The sequence below is a fragment of the Stenella coeruleoalba genome, assembly GCF_951394435.1.
Source record: "Stenella coeruleoalba genome assembly, chromosome: 10".
NCBI classification, from domain to species: domain Eukaryota; kingdom Metazoa; phylum Chordata; class Mammalia; order Artiodactyla; family Delphinidae; genus Stenella; species Stenella coeruleoalba.
In genome coordinates this window covers 71,084,721-71,107,526 of record NC_137156.1, presented here as the reverse complement: position 1 = coordinate 71,107,526, position 22,806 = coordinate 71,084,721, and the positions used below count along the sequence as shown (strand labels likewise).

Genomic DNA, 22,806 nt, shown 5'->3' with positions numbered 1-22,806 from the left:
CATCACAGAGAGTTTAATTGGACAGTCATCACTGATAACAGGAAGGAACACAGAGAGGAAGTGGACACTGGTGTCCCTTGAGGATGAAAGTTAATGTTTCCCACAGACCCATCCATGCTACCCACTACCTGGAGGTGAAAGAAATGAGGATGACTTAGGTATGGAGAATCTAGAGCAGACAGACCTGCCTGTGTGAGAAGACCTGGATTTGCAAGGGGAAGATGGTAATTAGTTTGAGAGAAACCCAAAGAAATCAATGCAATATGCTCAATGTGGCTACCACCCTCAAGATTTATTTATTTTGCTTTATAAAATTTGAAAATACAAATTACATTTCCAGTGCTATTATATTCAAATGCATTCAAGATGAAATCATGCATGCATCTCATATCAGGTTAATAGACATGCATTCAAGTGTAATCCGAGACTCACCAAAGAACAATGTTACATGTAAAATTAGAAATAAAATAACTTTTTCATATTGTATTCATTTAGAAATAATTTTCTGTGGGCTTGGCCTCAACTGGCAACTTACCCCTAGGAGCACAAATCCGGTTTGTAAAACAGTGCTCACCACGCCTGGCACGCAAGCTCACACAAAACGCCCCTACCTCCATTTGCCCAGTTCTCCAGCCATGCGATATATTCACATACACATAGAGAGCTCATCCAGGAGACAGAAAAACAATCCTGCCGCCATCAACAAATTATAACCAGGAAAGTGTTTATCAAGAGCTCTGGTTGTGAACACTGTTTCTAAGACAGCTGAGTGCCCATGGGTACATCATTTCACTTCTCTGTCTCTACAAAGAGAATCACACTGGCTCTAGCTTCTGAACAGGACTTTCGTGGGATGGGGATAAATGATACAAAATAAAAGGATGTGTATCAGAACACTCTAAAGGGTTGACAGTGTTGTCAACATTCATGTGATGATTTGTTCCTAGTTTTTAATCCTTTTTGCTTGTATTTCACCACCAAGTGCACCTTTTGTGCCAATATATTGACACTGAGCAGAAGATTCATCCACGATAAATCCATATTGTCCACTGCTACCAAGGTCCCTCAGGATGTAATGTTGGTGGGTAAACACTCTACAAAATTATAATACCTTAGAAGTGGGGAAAGGCCACGTGAGCACTGGCAAAATGAAGCAGAAAACAGAAGGCAAAGATTCCTTTCCAGCTGAGCAAGCTTGAAATGGATTTTTTCCCCTTCAGGATTAATGAAAGGTGTGTCCCACTCCTCAAATCCCATCACTCACCCCTCTGGAATTGTGATTATCCATGCACACTCAGGACAAGGTTAGATAGGTCAGCGTATAGAATCCAAGAGGGTTTTGTCCCTGATACTGTCACCGTCAGCTCCATGTGCTCATCAGCCAGGCTACCCGGACACAAAGCTTCTCAACTGACTGGCTACTGCTGGCAGCATGGGGACAATTATTTCATTCCAGTGCTCAGGCTCCCCTGGGCTGGCTTGGCCCACAAACAGGAGTGTTTTCTTCTAATAGATTCCAATTCCAATTCATGGGTAGGAATATGGTAGAAAACCTTCTCCTTATTAGAGAAAATAAAACTCTAATAAGTTAATAAATAAAATACATGCTAAGGATTTCCTTTGTATTTCATCACTTAGGAGTGGAACAAGTTTTCTTAAAATCCAAATTCTACAAGTACATGCTGGCCATACATTTTCTCAACTAGAAAATGAGCTCCTTTCTGGCCATATTTCTCAAGCAGGGTAGTGGCTCTTTTTACACAGCTGGGTTAATATCTCCCACCTTGTCCTCAGCCCCCCTCTGACAGAGTCCCTGAATTTTCATTCCTTTGTGCCCAACAGCAATGACGGCTTGCAGTGACAGTAACAAGCCATGGCACATTTGGATTACAACTTGCCTTAATTAACGGTCAACTGTAATAGCTGCTAGCCAAGTCACATTTGTTTAAATGTTTTCTTCTGTTTGTTTTCAAAATAGTTAATTGCAAGTAGAACTAACAATGAATCTGAATGTCACTTTTTTGGAATATTTCATGATTAACTGGGGGTTTGGGAAAAGGCCACTGTCCTGGAGCGCTGAGGAAAAGAACTCTAACCTTCCTTACATCAAATACAAGCCCATTCCAGGGGTCTGCTAATGTCCAGGATAAATGACTTACCACATGAATAACAGTTTAAAACTGTAATGTGAATTATGACATAACTCATCTGTTAAATATTTCATGTGAAGATTTTAATGATTTGCATGATGGAATGTTGGACAAAAAACACAACTGAAATCCTGGGACTAATTTGGGCGAAACTGAGAACAGAGTATCCTCATGGAGACGAGGGGGAAGAAAAGGCAGCTGCATTTATGCCCCCCTGGGTGTCAGACTGGCAAGTCCAAAGGCTTTCTTAAAAGATTATAGGGACGGGAGAATGATCAGCAACAACCTTTTGAAAAATATTTAGATCAAAGCCACTATTTGTTTATTATAATCTTGGTAAAGCCTGAACATTAATCTACAAGGTATGGTATTATTTCAGAAATTAGGGGGAAAAAAACACATTCTCACAGGAGCAGGCACACCTCATATTTTAGCCTATGCCGAGTGAAGAAATACAATGATAAAAGGGGAGGAGGCATTTTAAATATAAACCCCTCACCGATTGCATATTTCACTTCTGAAGTATACCCTGTGGTATTGGGGTGGAGGGGGGGTAATCTTTCTTATACATGCTTTTAAGTAACAAAGAGCTACATGATATATGTCTGTGGTGAGAGAGAGGGAGGGAAACAGGACTCATTATCGCTTGATTGACAACGCGATAGCAGAAGATTTTCTTTGAAGACTCATAGCTGCAGAGGTCTGTTTTAATCTGGAACCATACCCACTCACTGTCTGTGACTGGCTTCCGGGAATGTGTGTGTAGGAAGGCCTGATCCCTTCGCCTACACATTTCTTTTGTAGTCACTTTGTTTTTGTCCTGTCAGAGCTTCTTGGGAGCAGTCACCTTTGGTAAAGTATAATAAATGACAATTATGAATGTTTCCTCCATTTAGATTCTAATTACTTGACAGAATCAATGTTGAAAAGAATTAGCAGGGCTGTGGAATGGAATAATAATTTTCTTTTCACCCCTGAGGTAATCTGGAAGCATTTTTCCAGACTTCATCTGAGAAACCTATATTCCCTCAGCTTTCTGAGGCCACTGAAGCTGGCATCGAATAGTTTTTGTCAGATCATTTTATGCTCACAAAACTCTTCAAATAATATTATTTCAATAAGGTTTTCAAGCCAGTACATTTTTAGAGTCAATTCCCATCCTTTCAAACTTTCAGAATAAAACATTTAATAAGCCTCAGGCTTCATTGTATTTTAATCAGGGTTACGCAAATCAATGTCCATTAAGAAAATTATAAGTTTCCAAATTATAGCTCCCCAGTTAATAATTTCTTATTAGGTCACCACCTAATAACAGTTACCAAAGAGATTATAACAAAATCAGGGGTCATATTTCCAAACATTTCAAAACCCATAATAGAATGGTCACATATATTTGCCAAACACCTCTGAGCTGGATGTTGATGACTGTATTCAATGCAAAGCAGCACTAAAACATCCACATGAGAATGTAAATTGGTGCAACCACTACAGAGAACAGTATGGAGATTCTTTAAAAAACTAAAAATAGAGCTACCATATGATCCAGCAATTCCACTCCTGGGTATATACTTAGAAAAAAAGAAAACACTAATTCGAAAAGATACACACACCCCAATGTTCATAACTGCACTATTTAGAATAGTCAAGACATAGAAACAACCAAGTGTCCATCTACAGATGATTTGGTTTAAGAAGATGTGGCGCGCGGACACACACACACACACACACACACACGCACACACACACACACACACACAATGGACTACTACTCAGCCATAAAAAAGAATGAAATATTGCCATCTGCAGCAATAGAGATGGACCTAGAGAATATCATACTAAGTGAAGTCAACCAGTGAAAGACAAATATTATATGATATCACTTATATGTGGAATCTAAAAAATAATACAAATGAATCTACATACAAAACAGAAACAGGGCTTCACTGGTGGCGCAGTGGTTGAGAGTCCGCCTGCCGATGCAGGGGACACGGGTTCGTGCCCCGGTCTGGGAGGATCCCACATGCCGCGGAGCGGCTGGGCCCGTGAGCCATGGCCGCTGAGCCTGCACGTCCGGAGCCTGTGCTCCGCAACGGCAGAGGCCACAACAGTGAGAGGCTTGTGTACCGCAAAAAAAAAAAAAAAAAAAAAAAATAGGAGTATGGGATTAACAGATACAAACAACTACTATACATAAAATAGACAAGCAACAAGGATTTACTGTTTAGCACAGGGAAGTATATTCAATATCTTGTAATAACCTACAATGGAAAATAATCTGAAAAATATATATATATAACTGAATCACTTTGCTATTCACCTGAAACTCACACAATATTGTAAATCAAATATTCGTCAATAAAAAAAAATTCACATGGACAGTTCACGGAGCTGGAGGAGGGTGTCCAGTTACTCTGATTCTCCAGCTTATATTCCAGGGCACAGAGAAGGAAAGGGACTTGTCCAAGCACACCCAGCTCATCCTAGGGATTCTGAGTCCATTCAGACCCCCCAAAACTCAGATCCCTCCAGGACTGGGTGGGAACTGTGGTGAATGAGAGACCACCCTGTGCTGGTGTCAAGTGAGCATCTCAGCTCAGCTGATGCCTTGTGGGAATATCTTCTGGATCCTGCAAGTTATTCTGATACTGCAGGAGAAGCTGAAAATCTAGAATTAATATACAGACAATTCATTGAAAAATTCACAGCACTCTGATAGGGTTGCCAGATAAAAATTTCTGATTTACTAAATCTGGCAATCCTACACTGAGAGTCACATGGCACATCCCAGGCAATAAGCTGGGGTGACCTCTGTTGCATGTTTAGCCCTGAGAGCACTGAGATAGCTTGTGTTCTGCAGTGAAATATCAGGACTGGAAACCAAGGTCGCCTCCATCAGCATGACTTTCGTGATTTTACTGTTTACTACAGAAAATTCTTGCCCAGAAAGATAAGGCTATAAACCAGTAAAAATACTTTATGATTTACTTGAGAAACTTCCCTTAAATCAACTTATCTGAACAACAGACTGATCAAGAACAAGAGAGGGCTCAACTACAGAAACCGCTCACTTATCAAACAACTCTGGATTTATCAAGACTCAAGAGGTACACCATTCTTAAAGGAACCCAATCCCGATCAGATCCCCACACTGAAGACCCACCCAGACCCCAGAACCCTATCAACACCTGCCTGACTACCCTTTCTTGGACACTCGTAAGACCCTGTCAGGGCGGTGTTCTCCCTCACTGAGCTAGGGAATAAACCGGATTTTGCTTGGTCTATGGACTCTTCTGATGGTCTTTTTGTCAATAGTCAAACCGGCTTTATTTTTATCAAAGCATTAATCTGTATTTGGCATTAAATTATATTATGTGTTATTTACTGTGTTTTATTCCTACCTAGCTAGCGTTAAGCTCCTGGAGGGCAGAGGCTGTTTGTCTACACCTATATTCTCTGTACCTAGAGAAGTGCCCAGCCCAGGTAAGCACTTATGATACAGGTCAAAGGAATGACCCGGCGGTTTGATGCTGTGCTGATGGCGATGTCAACTATTCTCAGACTGTTTTCTCTCTCAGGAGACCTACCTTTGCCATCCAGGTATCTTGGGCTGTGTCCTGAGGGAAATGAAGAGCCATGAAAAGGTTCTCAGCAAGGGATGGATGTGAGATGTGAACAGATCCACGCTTTGGAAATATCTGCAGGTGGAGGTAGTGGGCTGTATAGTTTGTGTGCGGGGCTGGTTAGGATTTGGTAGCACTCATCGAATCAGGTGAGAGATGATGGACTCCCACTCAGCAGAGGGCACTTGGGATTGGATGGTGAGGTGCAGTCTTGTTTCTAATCCCTCCTGGCTGAGTGAAGCCTGGAACCCTGAGTTTTTCCACTGGCACATGAATCTCATCTGTGTCTTGCCAGACACTGCCCATCTTTTCCACCTCAAGGGCCCATCATTTTAGCTTGGTAAATTTCAGCATGTTTTGATTTTGCTTGTAAATGAATTATTTCATGAAACATGTTTGTCTGCTCACCAGGCATGTCTTGGAATTACTGTTCTCTTAAGATAGTATTAGGGAAGTAGTCAATAAAGAGGGAGAACCTATAGGATGAGTAGGAATTCATGAGGACCTAGTGACCTGGTGAACAGGGACGGTGGAGACAGCATTTTAGGCCACATGCAAAACCCCAAGCTGGGAATAAGCGTGAAGTGTCTGAGAAAACTCCAAGACCATCTGCATGGCCAGTGCAAGTGAAGAAGGTACACTTCCCTAGTCTCTATCAGACAACAAGCAGGGCCTAACAGGGAGGTTCAAACAAAATCTGGTGAGCATTCTGGGGATAGCTCCTCAGAAGCAGAATTGCCCTCTTTTTTTTTTTTTTTGCGGTACGCGGGCCTCTCACCGTTGTGGCCTCTCCCGTTGCGGAGCACAGGCTCCGGATGCGTGGGCCCAGCCACTCCATGGCATATGGGATCTTCCCGGACGGGGGCACGAACCCGTGTCCCCTGCATCGCAGGCGGACTCTCAACCACTGCGCCACCAGGGAAGCCCCAGAATTGCCCTCTTGATAGTGGGTCAACCAGGCCATTATCTCAGTCTCTATCCAGTGCCTCCATTTCATTTGACATGGAAAGGACGAGAACAACAGAAACAGCCCTGGAAAGACCATGTGCTTCTGAGTGTGCTCATGCGGGAAGGCAGCCTGCAAAGACAAGATCAGCACACCATCGGGCCTGGTTCCCTCTCACCATCTAGACCCCCATTCTAAAGCCAAATACCTGGGTGGTAACGTGTTCGGCTATGGCAAAGCTGGACTAGGTCCTCCCACAATAGCTGCACACAATGTGTTTTTGAGCAGGGAGGCAGAAGGGAATGGGAAGTACAAGAGGGGTGAACAGCATTTTGGAGTAATCAAGCCTTTTTTTCCCCTCCAACCTCTTGGACTCTCAAGAGCTTGGAATATTTGGGAATTAGCCATGGGGTGAAGGATGCCAGTTTTGTCCCATAATTTAACCAGGCAGATGTTGAGGATGGAAAAACCATTTTCTGTCATTAAACAATTGCTCCCAAACACATACTTGGCAATACTTGAGTCTCTCATTTGGGTTCCTGAACTGGCTTTCAGAACAGACTGCACTGGTCATGTTCCTGTGCGGGGCCAGGGTGGGCTGTGGAGACAGGGTGGGTGCTTCCTTCTCTGATTTCGCAGGAAGTCCAAATCCCTCTCAGCAGGGTAGAGACCACTGTAGACAGGCCTCAGTGGTAAGTAAGGCTGCCTGACCTCAATGCTCCTCAACTCAGGCAATTATTCTTTCTCCAAAGGTTCCTTGGCACCCAGTAGCCTTCAGTAAAGGCTGACTGACTGAACGAATGAATGAACAAGCAAATGCACTATATTCCAGGCACTAGGCAGTTAATCAGTTGCCTCTTGTGCTTTCTTTGAGGGATAACACTTTGAAAGACAGTTGTTACCAACATTCTTCCCAGAGTTTCCTGGCACACCCTGGCTCTTCTCCATTCCCTCTTCTAAAGCATTCCATGCTTAGGGCCGTGGCGAAGGGAGGCACAGAGGAACTCGAGTCTCCAAAGCTGAGGCCCAGAGGAATCTCAGGGCTGGAAGGACATTATGGCAACTGCCAAAATGGAGGAACTGGGCGAGTTCCTCCCCTCTCCACCCTGCCTCCAGCCCCTAAACTGACTGCATGGGAAAGAAGATCTGACTGGAAAGGGAAGCCAGAGATGTGGCGGCCCGGAGGAAAGACCTGCACCAGGATGTCCTCGTAGGTGTCAGCCTTCCCTGCTCCTATCCTGGGACACTGGAACTTGGCTTCTGCTAGCCCTGCTACTGCTGCCAGAGGCTGCAGACAGACGGCGCAGCCCGAGGCTCCCTGCTGGCTTGTCAATAAGGCCCAGGGGGCTGCTGACTGACTCTAGGGCCACCTTGGGCTGGAATGAGGATGCCGTGCACGGCACTGACGTGTAGCTGAGTCTCCACATAGTTTTTCCAAGACTGATATACTGTGCACCACTCACCAATCTAAGGTGCTGCCAACCCTCTATCACAGGCCCCAGATTCATTTCGTTTCCTGGCCTGGACTCCTTGTAGATTCCATGTCACCTGCAAGGACCTTGGGTTTCAAACCACTGTGGAACGTTTCCTCTTTTTTGCTAAAAGTTAAACAAGCTGGACCTGATGTAATCACAACTACCCAGAACATCTGCAGCTCTGCTGAGAGTTTGTAAAATCTGAAGATTCGATAAAATCCTCACAGCTAGATACTGTCACTGTCACCTCTGTTTTAATTCTGAGGATACGAAGGCTTCTGAGTGGTCAACCTAGAGGTCAACCACATGGTTTAGAAGCTGAGAGGGACTCTGGAGGAACTAGGATTTGAACCCAGATCTTCATGACTTCAGAGACGTTGAAAAACAGATATCTAAATGAATGAGCTAAAGGGAGTCACCTAAAATTACTCAAAAAGAATATGTATTTACTGAGCCTATCCCTGTAGAAAAGACTAACACTTTGCTTACTGTGAGACTGGTAAATCTGCACATTTTCTCATACATTTTGCTTTACGTTTTAATTTTTCTTTCCAACTCCTGTGAACTGATCAGTTTCCTGCAGGCCAAAAAGAGTTCCTCAGAGGTTCCTGGCACCTTTCAGTGCCTCCAGGCCTTCATGCTTGCTGCCCCTCTCTGAAGAAAGAGAAGGAGAGAAGCCTCCTTGGAAACAAGGCAGTGGCCCAAAGGAAACCTGTACCCACCTCAGAGCAGAGACAACAGCCTTTGTCTCTAAGGAAGCAGAAAACAGACAGAAGAAACGGCCCAGGACATGAAGGGCTGCAGGAGCTGGTCCCAATAATAGAGGACACACAGGGCACACACTGTGGGCCAGGCACCCAACTAACATTATCCCACTTAACTTTTCAGCAATCTCAGAGAGAAGATGTTTTTTCCATTTTAAAGATAACCTGCAGGCGGTCAAGTGACTTAACTAGGGCCACACAACTGCTAGAACCGGATGGAATTGGGATTAGAGACCACAAGCCTGACTCAGGAGCCTGCTGCCCATTTTCCTACATGCTTCTCCATGGGGCTGCATCACCCCCTAGGGGACTGTTTTGGAAGTTTGTAGTTTGATTGTAACAGTAACTGGAAGGCCTACAATTCACAAGACAGACCCCAACAAAGAATGGTTCCATGCCCCTCAGGGCTTCAAGTGCTCTGCCTGGTATTGATGTGCTTGGAAAGCATGATCCATAGCTGGGCCCTGAACTGAATTCTGTTCTACATCTAAATACAAAGTATGTCTTGCACGTGAAAATTTCTAAAAATGTAACCTCAGTCCTGTGAAAGAGAGAGACAAATACACTCTGTTTTGCCTGAAACTTGACTATTTCAGAGAATCCCATCACCAAGGAGGCACGGTTTGTGGTTGAGAGGCCCATACAGCAGCTATTGCATTTACAGAAATTCTGTGCAAGCTTCTGGCCTCTTCGTTCTGTCTCTTCTTATAGTTCTGCCCAAACATTTACACACTAAAATATATATTATCCTCCTATAAACTACTCTCCTTTTATTTCTTGATATCATAGTGGGAGCATTCTATAGATTTTTTTTTTTTTTTTTTGGGCAGCATGTAGGGAAACAGGTTATATTTTCTATGCATCTCATTTTGGGATAGTAAAGGGAATATTCCAAATTATTATGAAGAGGGATCCTTGGGTAAGATAGCACTGAAAACTGTCCTGGCTTCAGTTTCTCCTTTGCCAGTGAGTCTGGTGAGCAGCCCCCAACCACATATGCCCCCCCACCCCCACCCCCTCAAACTCCTTGCTTTTGTCTGTAGCTCCCCTCTCTCGTCTTGCCTTGAAAGCATAGATTTGGCTGGGCCAAACCTCACATGTCCCCATGGCTTCCTCTGTGCTTCCCTTCCTGTTTATTTTGGCCTCCACCAAGGTGCAAGATATTGGTACCTGAGGCTCAGCTCAATGGATGGATTTCCCATCTTGGAGGTGAGCAGTAAAGGGACAGCTCCTTCTGTGCTTCCTGTCTATCTAGGAAACATTTCCTAAATAAAGAAATGCTTCTCTTGGGGCTGCTCTGCTTGAGTGTGGAGCTGGGCAAGTGGGCTGTGTTGCTGGTACGTTTTCTTTTATCAAGCAGTGTTGTCTCTGAATTCCAGGCAGGCTGTGCAAGGCAATGAAGCCCTGCAAATTGCTTTTTCTTTCACAAAGCATTTTAATTTTAATTATTGTCAGCACTTATGTCACTGCCTTGGGGGATGAAGAGGGAAGGAGGGAATACTCTGCAATTTCACAGCATATACCAGTTTTCCCTAGAATGGGGAGGAGGGTTGCACAGAGTAAAAGAGCAAGGAACAGAGCTCCCAGTAGATTAAAAGGGGCCTTTGTAGTGGCTGCATCTGTACATTAAAATAAATCTCTCCTAGCACTAAAATAACATCTACATTCATTTGGGACAGTGCCACATTCAGCATTTAAGAAATTTGACAAAACACTGCTTGAGCATGTTGAAGTTTGCCAGCTCACAACAAAACAAGAAAGCTACCTCAGCCGCATGGAAATACTTCTCCCGGTTCCCTACTTTCACTTATGACTCCCATTTTCCGGCTGCACTTAAAAGAAAAAGACTGCCCTTTTTTCAGGTGCCAACCACTTAACATGGCCCTGAAATGGGCAGCAAATTGCCGCTGGAGGTGGTAAACTTCAAGAGGAATCTTTTTCTTTTCCCCTAAAGAAAAATACTGGAGAGGCTTCATGCGTGATAAAGCCTTTAATAGCTAGAGAAACATTATTTGAGGTGGCCCTCAGGTAGACTAGACATGAATAACACCCCATAAAAGCGATTACTTCTACCCAGAGCACAGCACACCAGATGAGTTTGGCGGGGGCCCTTTTTCCAAGAGAATTGCAGGCAAAAAAATCTTCTATCTAGGATCCAGTAGGATGGATGTGTCTGTGGCAGAGACCATGGTTGCTTCTGTGGAGTGTGTCCCTTCAAAACCCACTCTGAACTTTTCTCAGACCCCGACCAAAAACATTGGGAGATTTTTCAGGCTGCTTTTTGCTGCTTTACAGCACAAGGAGGCCTGAAATAAGTAACCCATCCACTTGCTGAGAATGTTGCTAATGGACCCTGATCCCAGTGCAGTCCATTTGGTTGTGGCATAGATGGACAGATTAGCACAAGTTTAGAGCTGGAATGGTGGAGTGGACCATTGAACCCAACCTACTTACTACACAAATGAGTAACTAGAAGTCCAAAGAAGCTAGCAACTTGACTGAGATGATTCAGAGATGGCCCAGACTGATTCTAACTCCAGCTGGGCTGGAATAACATACAGCTGTTGCTTCTGCCAGCTGGGCATGCATGTCCCTTTTTTGGGGGAGGGGTTGAAGAGCCCCACTCCCCTTACCCACACCCACACTATTTCCTTTAGGGACATGTCCTGCCTCCAATTTCAGTCCATATGGTTTGCATAGGGTTTGCCCCCCACTCCACAGGCACAGGAATGCACCCTCCCCTCCTCCGTCATAGTGATGGCCATCTACCCACGCTTTGCCAGTGAGAGCCAGCCCCAGAACTTTGAACTGAAACTTTCAGGCAAGAGGAGGCTTTTCTCCACCGAGTCTGCCAAGCTGATCAGATGAGTGCTGGAGGCACAGCATGAAGAGGGTCTGCTTGAGAACTGGGCTGACACAAAGACAAGTGAAACAAGAAACTAAGAATACTGGTTACTTCAGCTGAGCCCCGGATCCAACTGTATCTGAAGCCAGATATAGCTTTGGACTTTTTAGTTAAGGAACAATGAACTTCCACCCACCCCAACCAATCAAATAATTAACTTCCTTTAATTTACTGATTTTGCTTAAAGCGACGTCGAGTTTGATTTTTGTTGCTTGCAGTGGATGGCAGCCTGACAAATATAGCTGTAGTCTAGGTTGGTGTTTCCTTCTGATGGGAGATGGACAACTTATCTTTATGTACAGAGATTCATCACATAAGCACCTCCTTGCAGGCAAATCCAATCACTGACATGGAAGGCAAATCTGTGGCATGCGTGCTGCCCTTCCTGACTTCATGTCAAGAATAACTAATGAATCCTGGTACTCCTTCCTAGGGAGCCTCACCATCTACCCAATGCAGCTTCCCACGCAACCATGGCCATCGTCGAGTGGTGCCAGGTCAGCATGACCATGCTGGGGCTCATAGTAGAAACTTTACAGGAAACATGGTACCTTTTCCTAGACCAGGTGAACACTCAAAGCCCTTTAACTGCTCTCAGTAACCACACTGGATAATGAAGAAGGCAAACACGTGCATCTGCATGAAGGGCCTGGTTGCTAACCTTTCAGGAGTATTCTCATTTCTTGTCATGGGCAATTATCAAGAATCTTACAGTTTTTACTGAGCCAGTGTATGAGTTGATACAGTGAGAGGACCACTTAGCTTGTTGGGATCTCAGGAGGTCACCTGGAATGGACCCTAGGCTCACACATACCTAAACTTTCCCAGGTTAAAAGTTTCTTATCTTACCCCATCATCAAGACAACCAAAAAACAGTGGGCTTGTTGGTGGCGGGGGGAGGGGGTGGGGGTGGTGGTGAATAGCGGTACAAATAGAATGCCATCGTAACTTGAGGTCATAGGAAGTTCCAGGGTATTGGTGGGTGATATTCAAGTTGACATCACCACCTCCTCCTTAGGAGGCCTGTCCTGCACTGAAGAAGAAAAGCTAGGACTGCATTTCCCAGAATCTCCTCCATTTGTGGCTCTGGATTAGGGTTTGTCAACTAGAGAGTTGTCAACTAGTTTTAGAGGCAGCAAAGAGACAGACGCCATGTGGCTTTGGAGGCAGTTGCAGGCAGATGTGCTGGCAGATGTGAAGTTTGAAGCAGCTCCCATGTGAATTCTTAAAGAGCCATCTGCATGGATGCTTCTTGACCCACATCTCTCCACCCTTCAGTGATCATAAAAGCTTCTTATTCCCTGTATTCAAGTCCTTTATACTTGGAATACTTAGAGTAGCTTCTGTTCCTAGGACCAAGTCCTGGCTGATAGATTGAGGACCTCCTATTTTCATGGGGTACAGTCAGAGCGAGGACTCCCTTTACATACTGTTAGGTCTCTACCATCTCCACACTGTGACTAGGGTCCTTCCCCAGGGCACCAGGCAATTTGGGGGGATATCTAGCAGTCAGGATGCTGTGGATCCATGCTGCTGTACCACAGACACAATATTCTCCTGCAGGTTTTCGGGCAAAAATGCCCCAGTGACTCCTGCAAAGCCCTACCCTGCATGGGTAGCCCAGCCTGACTCAGCAACTCCTTTCCTTTCTCCCTGTCCAGCAAGCCCCAGCTACAGCATCTTGTGCTCCTTGTTTTGTGTCTCTTAGGTTTGCCTTAGTACTGCTTGAAAGATTACCCTTTTCCTGTTCCTTTACTCTACTGAAAGAGTCAAGAGGCAGCACAGACTAATGGGGGGCTCAGGGTTAGAATCCAGCGTTTAACCTCCCTCTGCTTGGTTGTAAAAGCTGGGATGATTAAGTCAGATAGAGCACAGCGTCTGGTGCATAGTGAGAATACAAGAATTGTTAGCTTCGGTCTGATAATAACCCCTAGAATGGAAGATCACTTTCCTTATGGGGCTCCAGAAAGGATTAATGACGACCATTCTGCCAGCAATTTACCGTCCCCTCCCCAGCAACAGGTTCTCAGATCCACAAAGTCCCCTTGGAACTCTCTCACTATCCCCCCTCCCCCTCTCACCAATTGATCCTATAACCAAACATGGAAACCCTCCTTGAATTGTCACTGCTTAGAGCAGGCAAGAGCAAAGAGCTGCCGATTCCCTGCCTAAGGCTCTCCAGATAACTCTAATCATCTTAAATGCACTACTGTCACAGGCAGATTAATTTTTCACAATGCTTAACTATTTTTATCCACAGAGTATTACAATTACAGCTGAAGATCATTCACCCTAGAGCTCTGTTCCTTCAGAGTAATCTCAGTTGGGGACTAAACAGTCCCAGGGATTCTTTTTAATAAACCGCATCTGCTTCCAAAGCTGCATTTCTTACCTTTTATCTGTTCCTTTGTTTCAACTGTTTTAGAAAGGATTGGATTCTTCGCATTCATTGGAGAAGAGGGCAAAGCAAGGTGTTTTTCCAATGTTGGGCAAAACCCTTGTTCCTCCTAGGTTTGGAGCCGGTTTCCCTGAAGTCACATAGCCGCTGTCATTATTTTTTGGTATTCTGGAGCAAGGCATTAGTGCATGTGAACCTGCTTTTCTTCTTTGTTAAATTACACTTTTAATTTTTCTTCTCCACTGGAATGGTTATATTCATCTTCTTTCCTGCTGTTAATGGTTCCTCACATTGCTTCTATCCCTCACACTGCTTCTGTCCCTCACATTGCTTCTACTTCCTTCCCCTTCTGTACCTCTTTTCATTCAACAGTGAGTCTTAGAGCTGCTAGCATATTCCCATTCCCCAAATTGGCTGGGTTCCCATCGATTCACCCAAAAGTAAAGCCCATTGGTGGGGAAATTTTCAATCAGCATTTTGGTGCCTCACTGCTAAATAAGAACTTAGGCCACACATATTTGTGGGGAGCCTTTAAAACGAAAAAGAAAGACAGAAACTAGCAGAAAAAAAAATGAGTTCAAGTTAATAGCACAAACAGCAGGAAAACAACCCAACAACTTTAGACAATATATTCCGAGAGATCAAAGATGGCATTGTGTCCTTGGAACAACAAGAGGCTGCTGTAAAAAAGAACTCTTGGAAATTGAAAAGAAAAGTGTCAAAATAAACAGGTTTAAGAGCAAAAAAAAAAGTTGGAAAAAGAAAATCTCTCAGAAAAATAAATAAAACAAACAGACTTGGAAAAATAACATAAGAAGACTTCCTAGAGCTGAAGAATATTCATTTCTAAATCATAAGAGCTTGCAAAATGCCCAACACAATGAGTGAGGGGGACCCACAGCATCACGGTATTTCAGGACACTAGAGACCCAGAGTACATTCTGAAAGCTTCTGGGATGGAGGTTGGGAAACTTGGTCATATCAAAGGAATCAGAATAGCATCAGACTTCTTAACAATAACACTGGAAGTCAAAAGAAAATGGAGCAATGCCTTCACAATTCTGAGGGAAAATGATCTCCAGTACAGAATCTTATACCCAGCCACATGATAATTATGTATAGGAGCAGAATTAGGGTGTTTTTAATGCTATAAGGGCTGAAAACATTTTCTCTTCCTTTCTAAGAAAACTACTGGAGAATGTGAGCAAAATGAGTAATTGAGTCAGAAAAAAAGGAAGACATGGCTCTAGGATAAAGAGGGTTACAGCAGAGGAAAATGGCGAAGGGAAAACTTAGGAACGCAGCTGCCCAGCAGGACTGGGGAGCAACTATCCAGACTGGAACAGAATGGCAGCAGGTGCAGGGAGCAAGGTCTCTCCAAAGAATGATGAAATAACAGAAAACTGAATATCTAGGAAACAGTCATAACAGGCATTTGAGATATCTGATGAAACACATGGGGGAAAAATAGGGAGGGGCTGAAGGAAAACTAAGCAAGTAAAAAGGCACACAGATTTTTCAGTCCAGGGAAAAATATCATAAAAAAGAAAACACACGATAGCATACAATTTAACACAGTAGGGAATATACATACATGGGCCTAATAATATAATCACTATCTAATTAATCAGAAACTATGAGATAGGTATGCAGCTGTGCTGGTGGAATAGTGAGAAGGTAAGAAGAGCTGGTGTAAGGAATCCAGAGTACTGGGTATTAAAGGAAGTAAATGAGCAATCTCTGATATTAAATAAACCCCAGTAATTTCAATTTGCTAATGAGAAATAGAGCTGCTAAGAGAGGTGGAAGCTGTTGCCTCTGGGAAGTGGGACTAGGGGTTGGGAGTGGAGGGGGAGTGGTGGGTCAAGGGCCTGTTTCTTCTCTGTGTAAGCTTCTTTTTAGTACTATTTAATTTTTAAAAACTGTGTTCATACATTACTTTGCTATAAACCCAAGTTAATTAGAAATAAAAGTGAAACGTTAAGGGGAGTAAATAATCAGCAGATTCAAGCTCCTGGCACAATTCTCTGGCCTGACCTACTTTTCTCATTGTTTATTCCTCCCTGTGTCCAAATAAGAAGAGGTGTGCACACCTGGAAGGCAAAACCGCTCTGGGAGGTGGATGGGAGAACATAGGGAGAAGTCAGTCTCTGCTGCTTGGGCGCTTTGTCTGACTCTGCTTGGCACATCTCTGTCCAAAAAGTAAATCTCAGACATGCTGTGACCTTAGAACCCATGCCCCACACATCCAGGGACTACACTGGTGTGAGATGTACGGACACACCTGTTTGGGGATGCATTCGCATGTCACTGCCCTATCACAGAGCCTTTCTACAGATGCTCTAGGATGCGAAGCTAAGGTGCAAATGATTGCCAGGCTCTTGCTAATAATCACACGGTAAACCCCATTTGAAGTTCGTACATGACCAAGGACATAGTTTTTCGAGAAGGAAACTGATGCCACCAATACCACCCGTGACTGTCTCTGGGTGGAAGAACTGCCAAATAAATCAAGTAAGTTTGCTGAAAGACAGCTGTCTTTGCTATGGTACCAGAATGAAGTTTATCCCATGGTGAGCAGTTTCCATTTTTACTACAGCCCAGACAGGTGCAAACTGAGCCATGGAACGGTGTGGCGGGGAGGCCAGTGCACGTCCTTGAAGTCTCTGCCCAGAGTCCCAGGGACACTCACCCCAACCCTCGGCATGGGCCCTTGCCCCTAGAGGTCAAAGCCATTCATTTGAAGCTGAATCGTTAAAATTCGGTTAGAATAGATCTTCCACCAAGATCCCATTAGTGGGAAGAAATTATTACCTTAATAAAACCTAATCTCGTAACGTCCCACAAGTGGTTAAATATCATGGGTTATCTTCTTTTGTCAAAAAAGACAATGAAAACAATATGGAGTGTTGTGTGGGGAGCAATGATACATATTAAAAAATCCAAATGTCATCAAGACTTTATTTACTGCTCCCCCGCATAATTCCAGCATTAAAAAAAGAGGAACAATGAATGAAGGGGGAGAAACGCGACAGACAAAACCAAAGTCTTAACGGTCCATCCCTGCGCCAATAAGTAGTTTGAAAATAACGTCCTTCAGGATCCATATGTTTTCTGCATGTGTAAGAACACTCTTGCACAGGGGGCTTACTTCATAACTGAGATTCTTTTTCATTTAATTCAGTCATATTAGATTATGGGGCTGATTATGATCATATCCACAAATCAGTATTTTAACAGAGTTTCCATGGAAACACTATATGCCCCTGTTTTTTAACTTTTTGGACAAGGCTTTGCCTGTTTAACAACTTGAACAAGTTTGACGAGGACAACATGTTTTGTTTAAGTTACATTAACTGGGGCCAATATTTCCTAATTGCATTACCAGGAGAAACATTCATGGCATTACTCTTACCATGAGAAAACCTCCCCTAGTCTCAGCGTTCGATTTGCTTTAATCACTGGAGAACAGGAAACATACCAGGATTGCCTTGTCTTATCAAGTTTTAAATGTGTTAACTGGCTTTAAATCTATGAAATAATCTCCCTTATTAAATGACAAAGTTAGTCTTGTTAAAAGAATCGGCATTTATGGCTATACCCATCGATTTTTCAAAATGCAAACATACAGATACCTTTAGCTCCCCGCTAGAGAGCTGATCTCACTGTGCATAAATGCACACCCTTTTTTGCATATGGTTTCAAAAAAATTCCATCTTCCCCCAAAAATGGTCAAAAAATAATAATATCAAATACAGAATAAATGTAAAGGTGATGTCCAGGAAACAAGAACTTTTCATAAAACAACTCTTTTTTTTTTTTTTTTTCCTTTTTAGGTATTCACACCTACACAACGAGAGGCGTTTACTTCCACCAGTCCACAATTTGGGTGTAGCCTGTAGCAAAGTTTTTGAAAATGCTGCACTATATAAAGATACAGGGGAAGGGGGCTTTAAGGACTAAAGTCAGAGTTCAGCCTGACAGCATATACAACATATGGCCCGAAGCTCTGTGAGATGTCTGCATGTGAAATGCTGGTGGAGCTTAATGAAGTATCAGCGAGGAATAGTTTAATGTTATAGCAGTAGGCACCGAAGCAGTAATCTGAGTGGGGCGAGCTGTATCTTAATGCATCAAAGTATACTATACTACAGGGAAGTCGAATATAGTTTTAAGACAAATGTTCCCTATTCAGAATTACTTGACTCGAAAACTTTCCTTTGTGAAGGAGGATAAGTAGAAAAGAGTCAAAGTCTCCCAAGAGCTACCTGTCTTACTTTTTAAACTGTGGATGTATCTCAAAAGTTAGCTGATCCGTTTCCAGGCCGACACCTTTTATTCAGGGCGTGGAGTTGCAGATCAAGGCTATAAACCAACGTGGCAGGTGTGTGGTTCTTTCTTGACCCTGGAAGGCCAGCTGTCCAGTGGGATGGCGGTCAGGTCACCTCCATCCTCTCCATCTTCTTCCTTTTTTAGAGCTGCTTATCTGCTCAGACCTGAGTCCCAGTATCCTCTCCTCTGCATTATGACCGAGAATCCCTCAGTGTGAAGGCAGTGGCCGTGACACTTCTACCTTCTCCCATGCCATGCTCCTCTGTCTTGAGTCTGGATGTTTAAAGCCAGCGTGACCAAGGGGCTCTGTTCATGTGGCTGTCCGAACAACCGCCTGGCAGAGGGGCAGGAGGAAGCCCACAAAATGTCAGGCTTTTCCTGCTACCAGTCTAGAGATCAAAGGGAGTTCTCCCCTAGCTGCCCAGCGATGAAGAGAGGGTGGGCCTGTGGGGGCAGCTTCTGAAGAGGGGAGCAGCCATGACAAATACGGCCGAGATCTGACTGACAGTGCCGTTCTGGGGATGGACCAGATTAACGCTAGCTCCATGCACAAAGTGCCCTGCTTTCTTCACCTCTGGCTCCAAGATGCTTTCCCAGAACAGACAGGTGGCAAGCTGTCCTCTTCTCTTGGTGGCCCTTAGCCCCGAGAAGCAATGGGCAATGGAGACCTACAAAGACAGAGGTCTTGCTGGGTAGGGGTGAGAGCATTATTCTACCAAGTCCGTTGTGTCTGAGCTAAGTCTCTTTTAGGGCCCGTCCTTTGCTGACGAAAAGAATAAGATGCAATAAAAGAACACAGGAGTTAAAAGGCTTTGAAATCAGGCAATGCAGGTTCAAGTTCCCACTCTCCTACTGACAAACTGATCTCTGGCAAGTGACACCCTCACTAAGATTCAGGTTTTCCTTCAGTAAGATGCAGAAAATAATAGTTCCACTCTTGGAATGGAGGAGGAACTCGTGATTGTCTCCAGGTAAAGCACCACGTGCCAGAGACTTTCTGAGTCTTCTATGAGTTTTAGATGTCTCAATTCAGCCCTGAGAATTTAGGGACTTACTGTGTCAGTCAGAGCAATTGAACTTCAAGACAGAGGAGGAACTAAACAAAGAATAAGCTGCTAATGATAGCACTCTGCCGCCTCTAGAAGAAGAGGAAGAGCAGAGAAAAAACCGGGAAATTAGATTCAGTTTCCTCTTGGTCCCAGTGTGTGGTCCAACCTTTGTTACCCTTTCAGATGGACTTCTTCTGGACCAGGTACTTCATTTTCTTAAGCCAGTGGACCTGCTCTGCTGGGGAAGTTTCAGCAAGATAACCTACATGAGCTCACTGCTGACCTGCCACTCCCAGCAGACACCTGGCAATCACAAGGAGCTCTACCTGGGGATCACCCACACGCCCAAATTGAGAAACACAAAATGCCTGTGCCATCCCCTGACTTAATCATATTTCTAGTGCATGCCAGGGGTTTCCTGTGCAAATGCACAGACCACAAACCTAACTTCTGTTTGAGTGTGTCCTAATAATTTGTCATTTTTGAAGTCCATTTTAAAAACTAAAGAGCTTATTTTTATCACTGTAGAAAAATTACCATGTTTACAAGGACAAGGAGAAAATACCAAGTTTACATCAAGATGTAGAAGCTGGAGGGGTAGGTGGGCTCAGTCAGTAGCTTCCTAGGGCGTGATTCAAATTCTCCCCTCAGCAAATTGGCCCTTGGCTTTGTATTCCAGACTTATCAGTCACTTCTGAGAATGGCAAGGATCTGCTTCAGGAACAGCAACTAGGATTATGTTAGCAGGATGCCACCAGTTGTCTGTCTCGACTACTGAGCTGGAAAGGATTCTAAGGCCATGCTGGGCTCCACAGGGTTGCTGGATGGGACCACATGGGCCCACAAATGTTACCTCAAGCACCTATTTGCCACCCCTGGAATGCTAGGTATCACATCCACATTTACATGCACAGGATTACTCAGGAGGAAAAGTTCTGTTCCATCAAAGTAGCCTCAGTGCCCCAGCAGGGCCGACTCCTCCTTGACTCCCTGTGTGAGGAGGCTGACAGCTCCATTCTGCAGCCCCCCAGGCATGTGTGGAATGGATTCGCCCACAGCCACAATCTATAAGGAAAAGCTCAGGGTTTGACATATGTGTACTGAGATTTCATAATGCTTGCAGAGTTGCAATCCTCTCTACCTCTCCCAAGAAGCATATGAAGGACAGCAAGATGCATCTCTTTAGTTACGGTGAGATGGTGGAGTTGACAAAGGACACTGCCTATGAAGTGACAGCACCTCCCAACATACAGTACAGGGCTCAGTGCAGGGCTCTAACCCCGACCCCCACACCAGAAAGCAGCATTCTTGCAGAGGGGTGTGTGTGTGTGTGTGTGGGTGTGTGTGTGAGGGTGGTGGGGAGAGGGAGAGAGAGCTTTTCAAAATCAATAACACAGTTATAGTGGAAGATGGGGGCATGGGGCTCCACAACCAGCTTCTTCACCTCTTCTCCAGGATCTGCCTGCCCGAGCTCTCCCCTCACCCTCTGTGCTGTAGTCATACTGGCCTCCCAGTAGCTCTAGGGCACTGTGCCATCTCTCTGGCCTGTCAGCCTTACACATGCCATGTCTTCACCTGGAATGACTTTACCTCATCATCACTTTTCTTTTCTGCATTGAAGTCTAGCCCATCCTTCAGATTTCAGCTGGTTAAAACATCCATAGGGATGGCTGCCCCAAGCTACCAAGTCAGATTCCCTGACTATATTCTCTTACAACATCATGTACCTCCTCTTCCTAGCACTTTTCATGGCTGTAGTTTTTCATCTATTTGAAAATATGTATGTCTCCTTGTGAGACTGTAGGGGCCATTTGGACTGTAGGTCCATCTATTTTGCTGTCTTATTTTCATGCCCATAATATCCTCAAACACAGAGATTAACAGGTCAGGAACGCTCAATAGATGCCTCCTTAATAAAGAAATAATACACAATGAAATTTATAGCAGACTTTCAGAGAAGATGAGATGAGATAGGGGTCACAATGAGAGTGCCTCTAACATACCCTATTTTTACATAAGGGCGTTTTCACTTTCAGGAACATTTAAAGTGTCAAAAAATAAAGAAACTCCAATCTCTAAGAAGTAAACACCTACATTGCTCATTCTTAGTAATGTCCCAGTAGATTTACCCATCTTAGCTCTTCATCACACACGGCAGCAGCACGCAGCTGTATTGCCAAATGCCTTCATGGTAGGAGCAACCCAGGGCCATGGATAGAAACTTATAAACATCAGCTATAGCAGTGGAGAGCAGTACACTGAGTTTATTTTCTCCTCGGCCCTAATTAGAATCACAAATGAAATGTTGACAACACATGGAGGAGCCTGCTTGTTGAACACAAATGTTTCCACTCGTATCAACCTCGAGACTCTGATAGTCATGCTTCATCATGAAAGCTAAACAGCCCTGGGGAGATGACTACATGTTTTCTCTAATTACACAAGGATGGGGAAAAGGGCCTCCTACCAAGGACGGACTAACTAGAGGAAAGATTGGTAGGTAAACCTTAAAAAAAATAACAGCATGTGCACATAGTAGGTGACCCAATATGGGCTTCCTGGATGAAATGAAAGGATGAGACCATTACTGTTGCACTGGAATGGGAAGCTGACTGTTATAAACCTGGAAGAAAGCTGCATCAGAGTCAATGCAGGACCTTTATCTTGTTAACAAAAGTCCCACATGAAGGCTGCAGTCGCGCAACACCAACAACCAACTTTCTTTTGTTTGTGGAACTATTTTGATGACAAGCAGAGATATGTAGAGCACAAATTCACTCAGACTGCGAATGATTCCAGGCAAATACACATACACGCGTGCTTTATAATCCTAAAAGATGGCGAACTCTGTCACACAGGCAAAACGCTCCTTTGCATTTAACTTGTTTGTTTTTGTTCCAAACAGATTAGTGCAAGTAGATACAGCCTAAGTGCCTAGTTGATACATGTCATACAGACACATTAATAGAGAATGTATTGTTAGGTGCAGAGGCATTTTTTGTTAAGATTTTTACATTAAAATATTATTTAATCCTCCTTGCAAATCTGCCAGTTGGGTTCCTTTGTACAGACGATGAATTTGAAGATCAGAGAAATTAAATAACTCATTCAAGGTCATGGAGCCAGTTAATGTTGGAGACAGCATTTGAATCTAGATGGTTTCACTC

General features: G+C 44.0%; 2 protein-coding genes across 2 annotated transcripts in view; one reads left to right on the top strand and one right to left on the bottom strand.

Annotated features, from left to right (window-relative positions):
* CACNA2D3 (calcium voltage-gated channel auxiliary subunit alpha2delta 3) overlaps positions 1 to 22,806 on the bottom strand; it is a 787,629-nt gene that overhangs the window by 89,012 nt on the left and 675,811 nt on the right. The gene's annotated exons all lie outside the window — the stretch shown is intronic.
* The window catches only part of LRTM1 (leucine rich repeats and transmembrane domains 1), a gene marked incomplete at its 5' end in the record, with an annotated part of 32,896 nt that continues 22,423 nt past the window's right edge, over positions 12,334 to 22,806 (top strand). The window contains one exon of the mRNA XM_079933193.1: positions 12,334 to 12,457. Coding sequence (XP_079789319.1) covers positions 12,334 to 12,457 — 124 coding nt within the window. The remainder of the gene's footprint in view (positions 12,458 to 22,806) is intronic.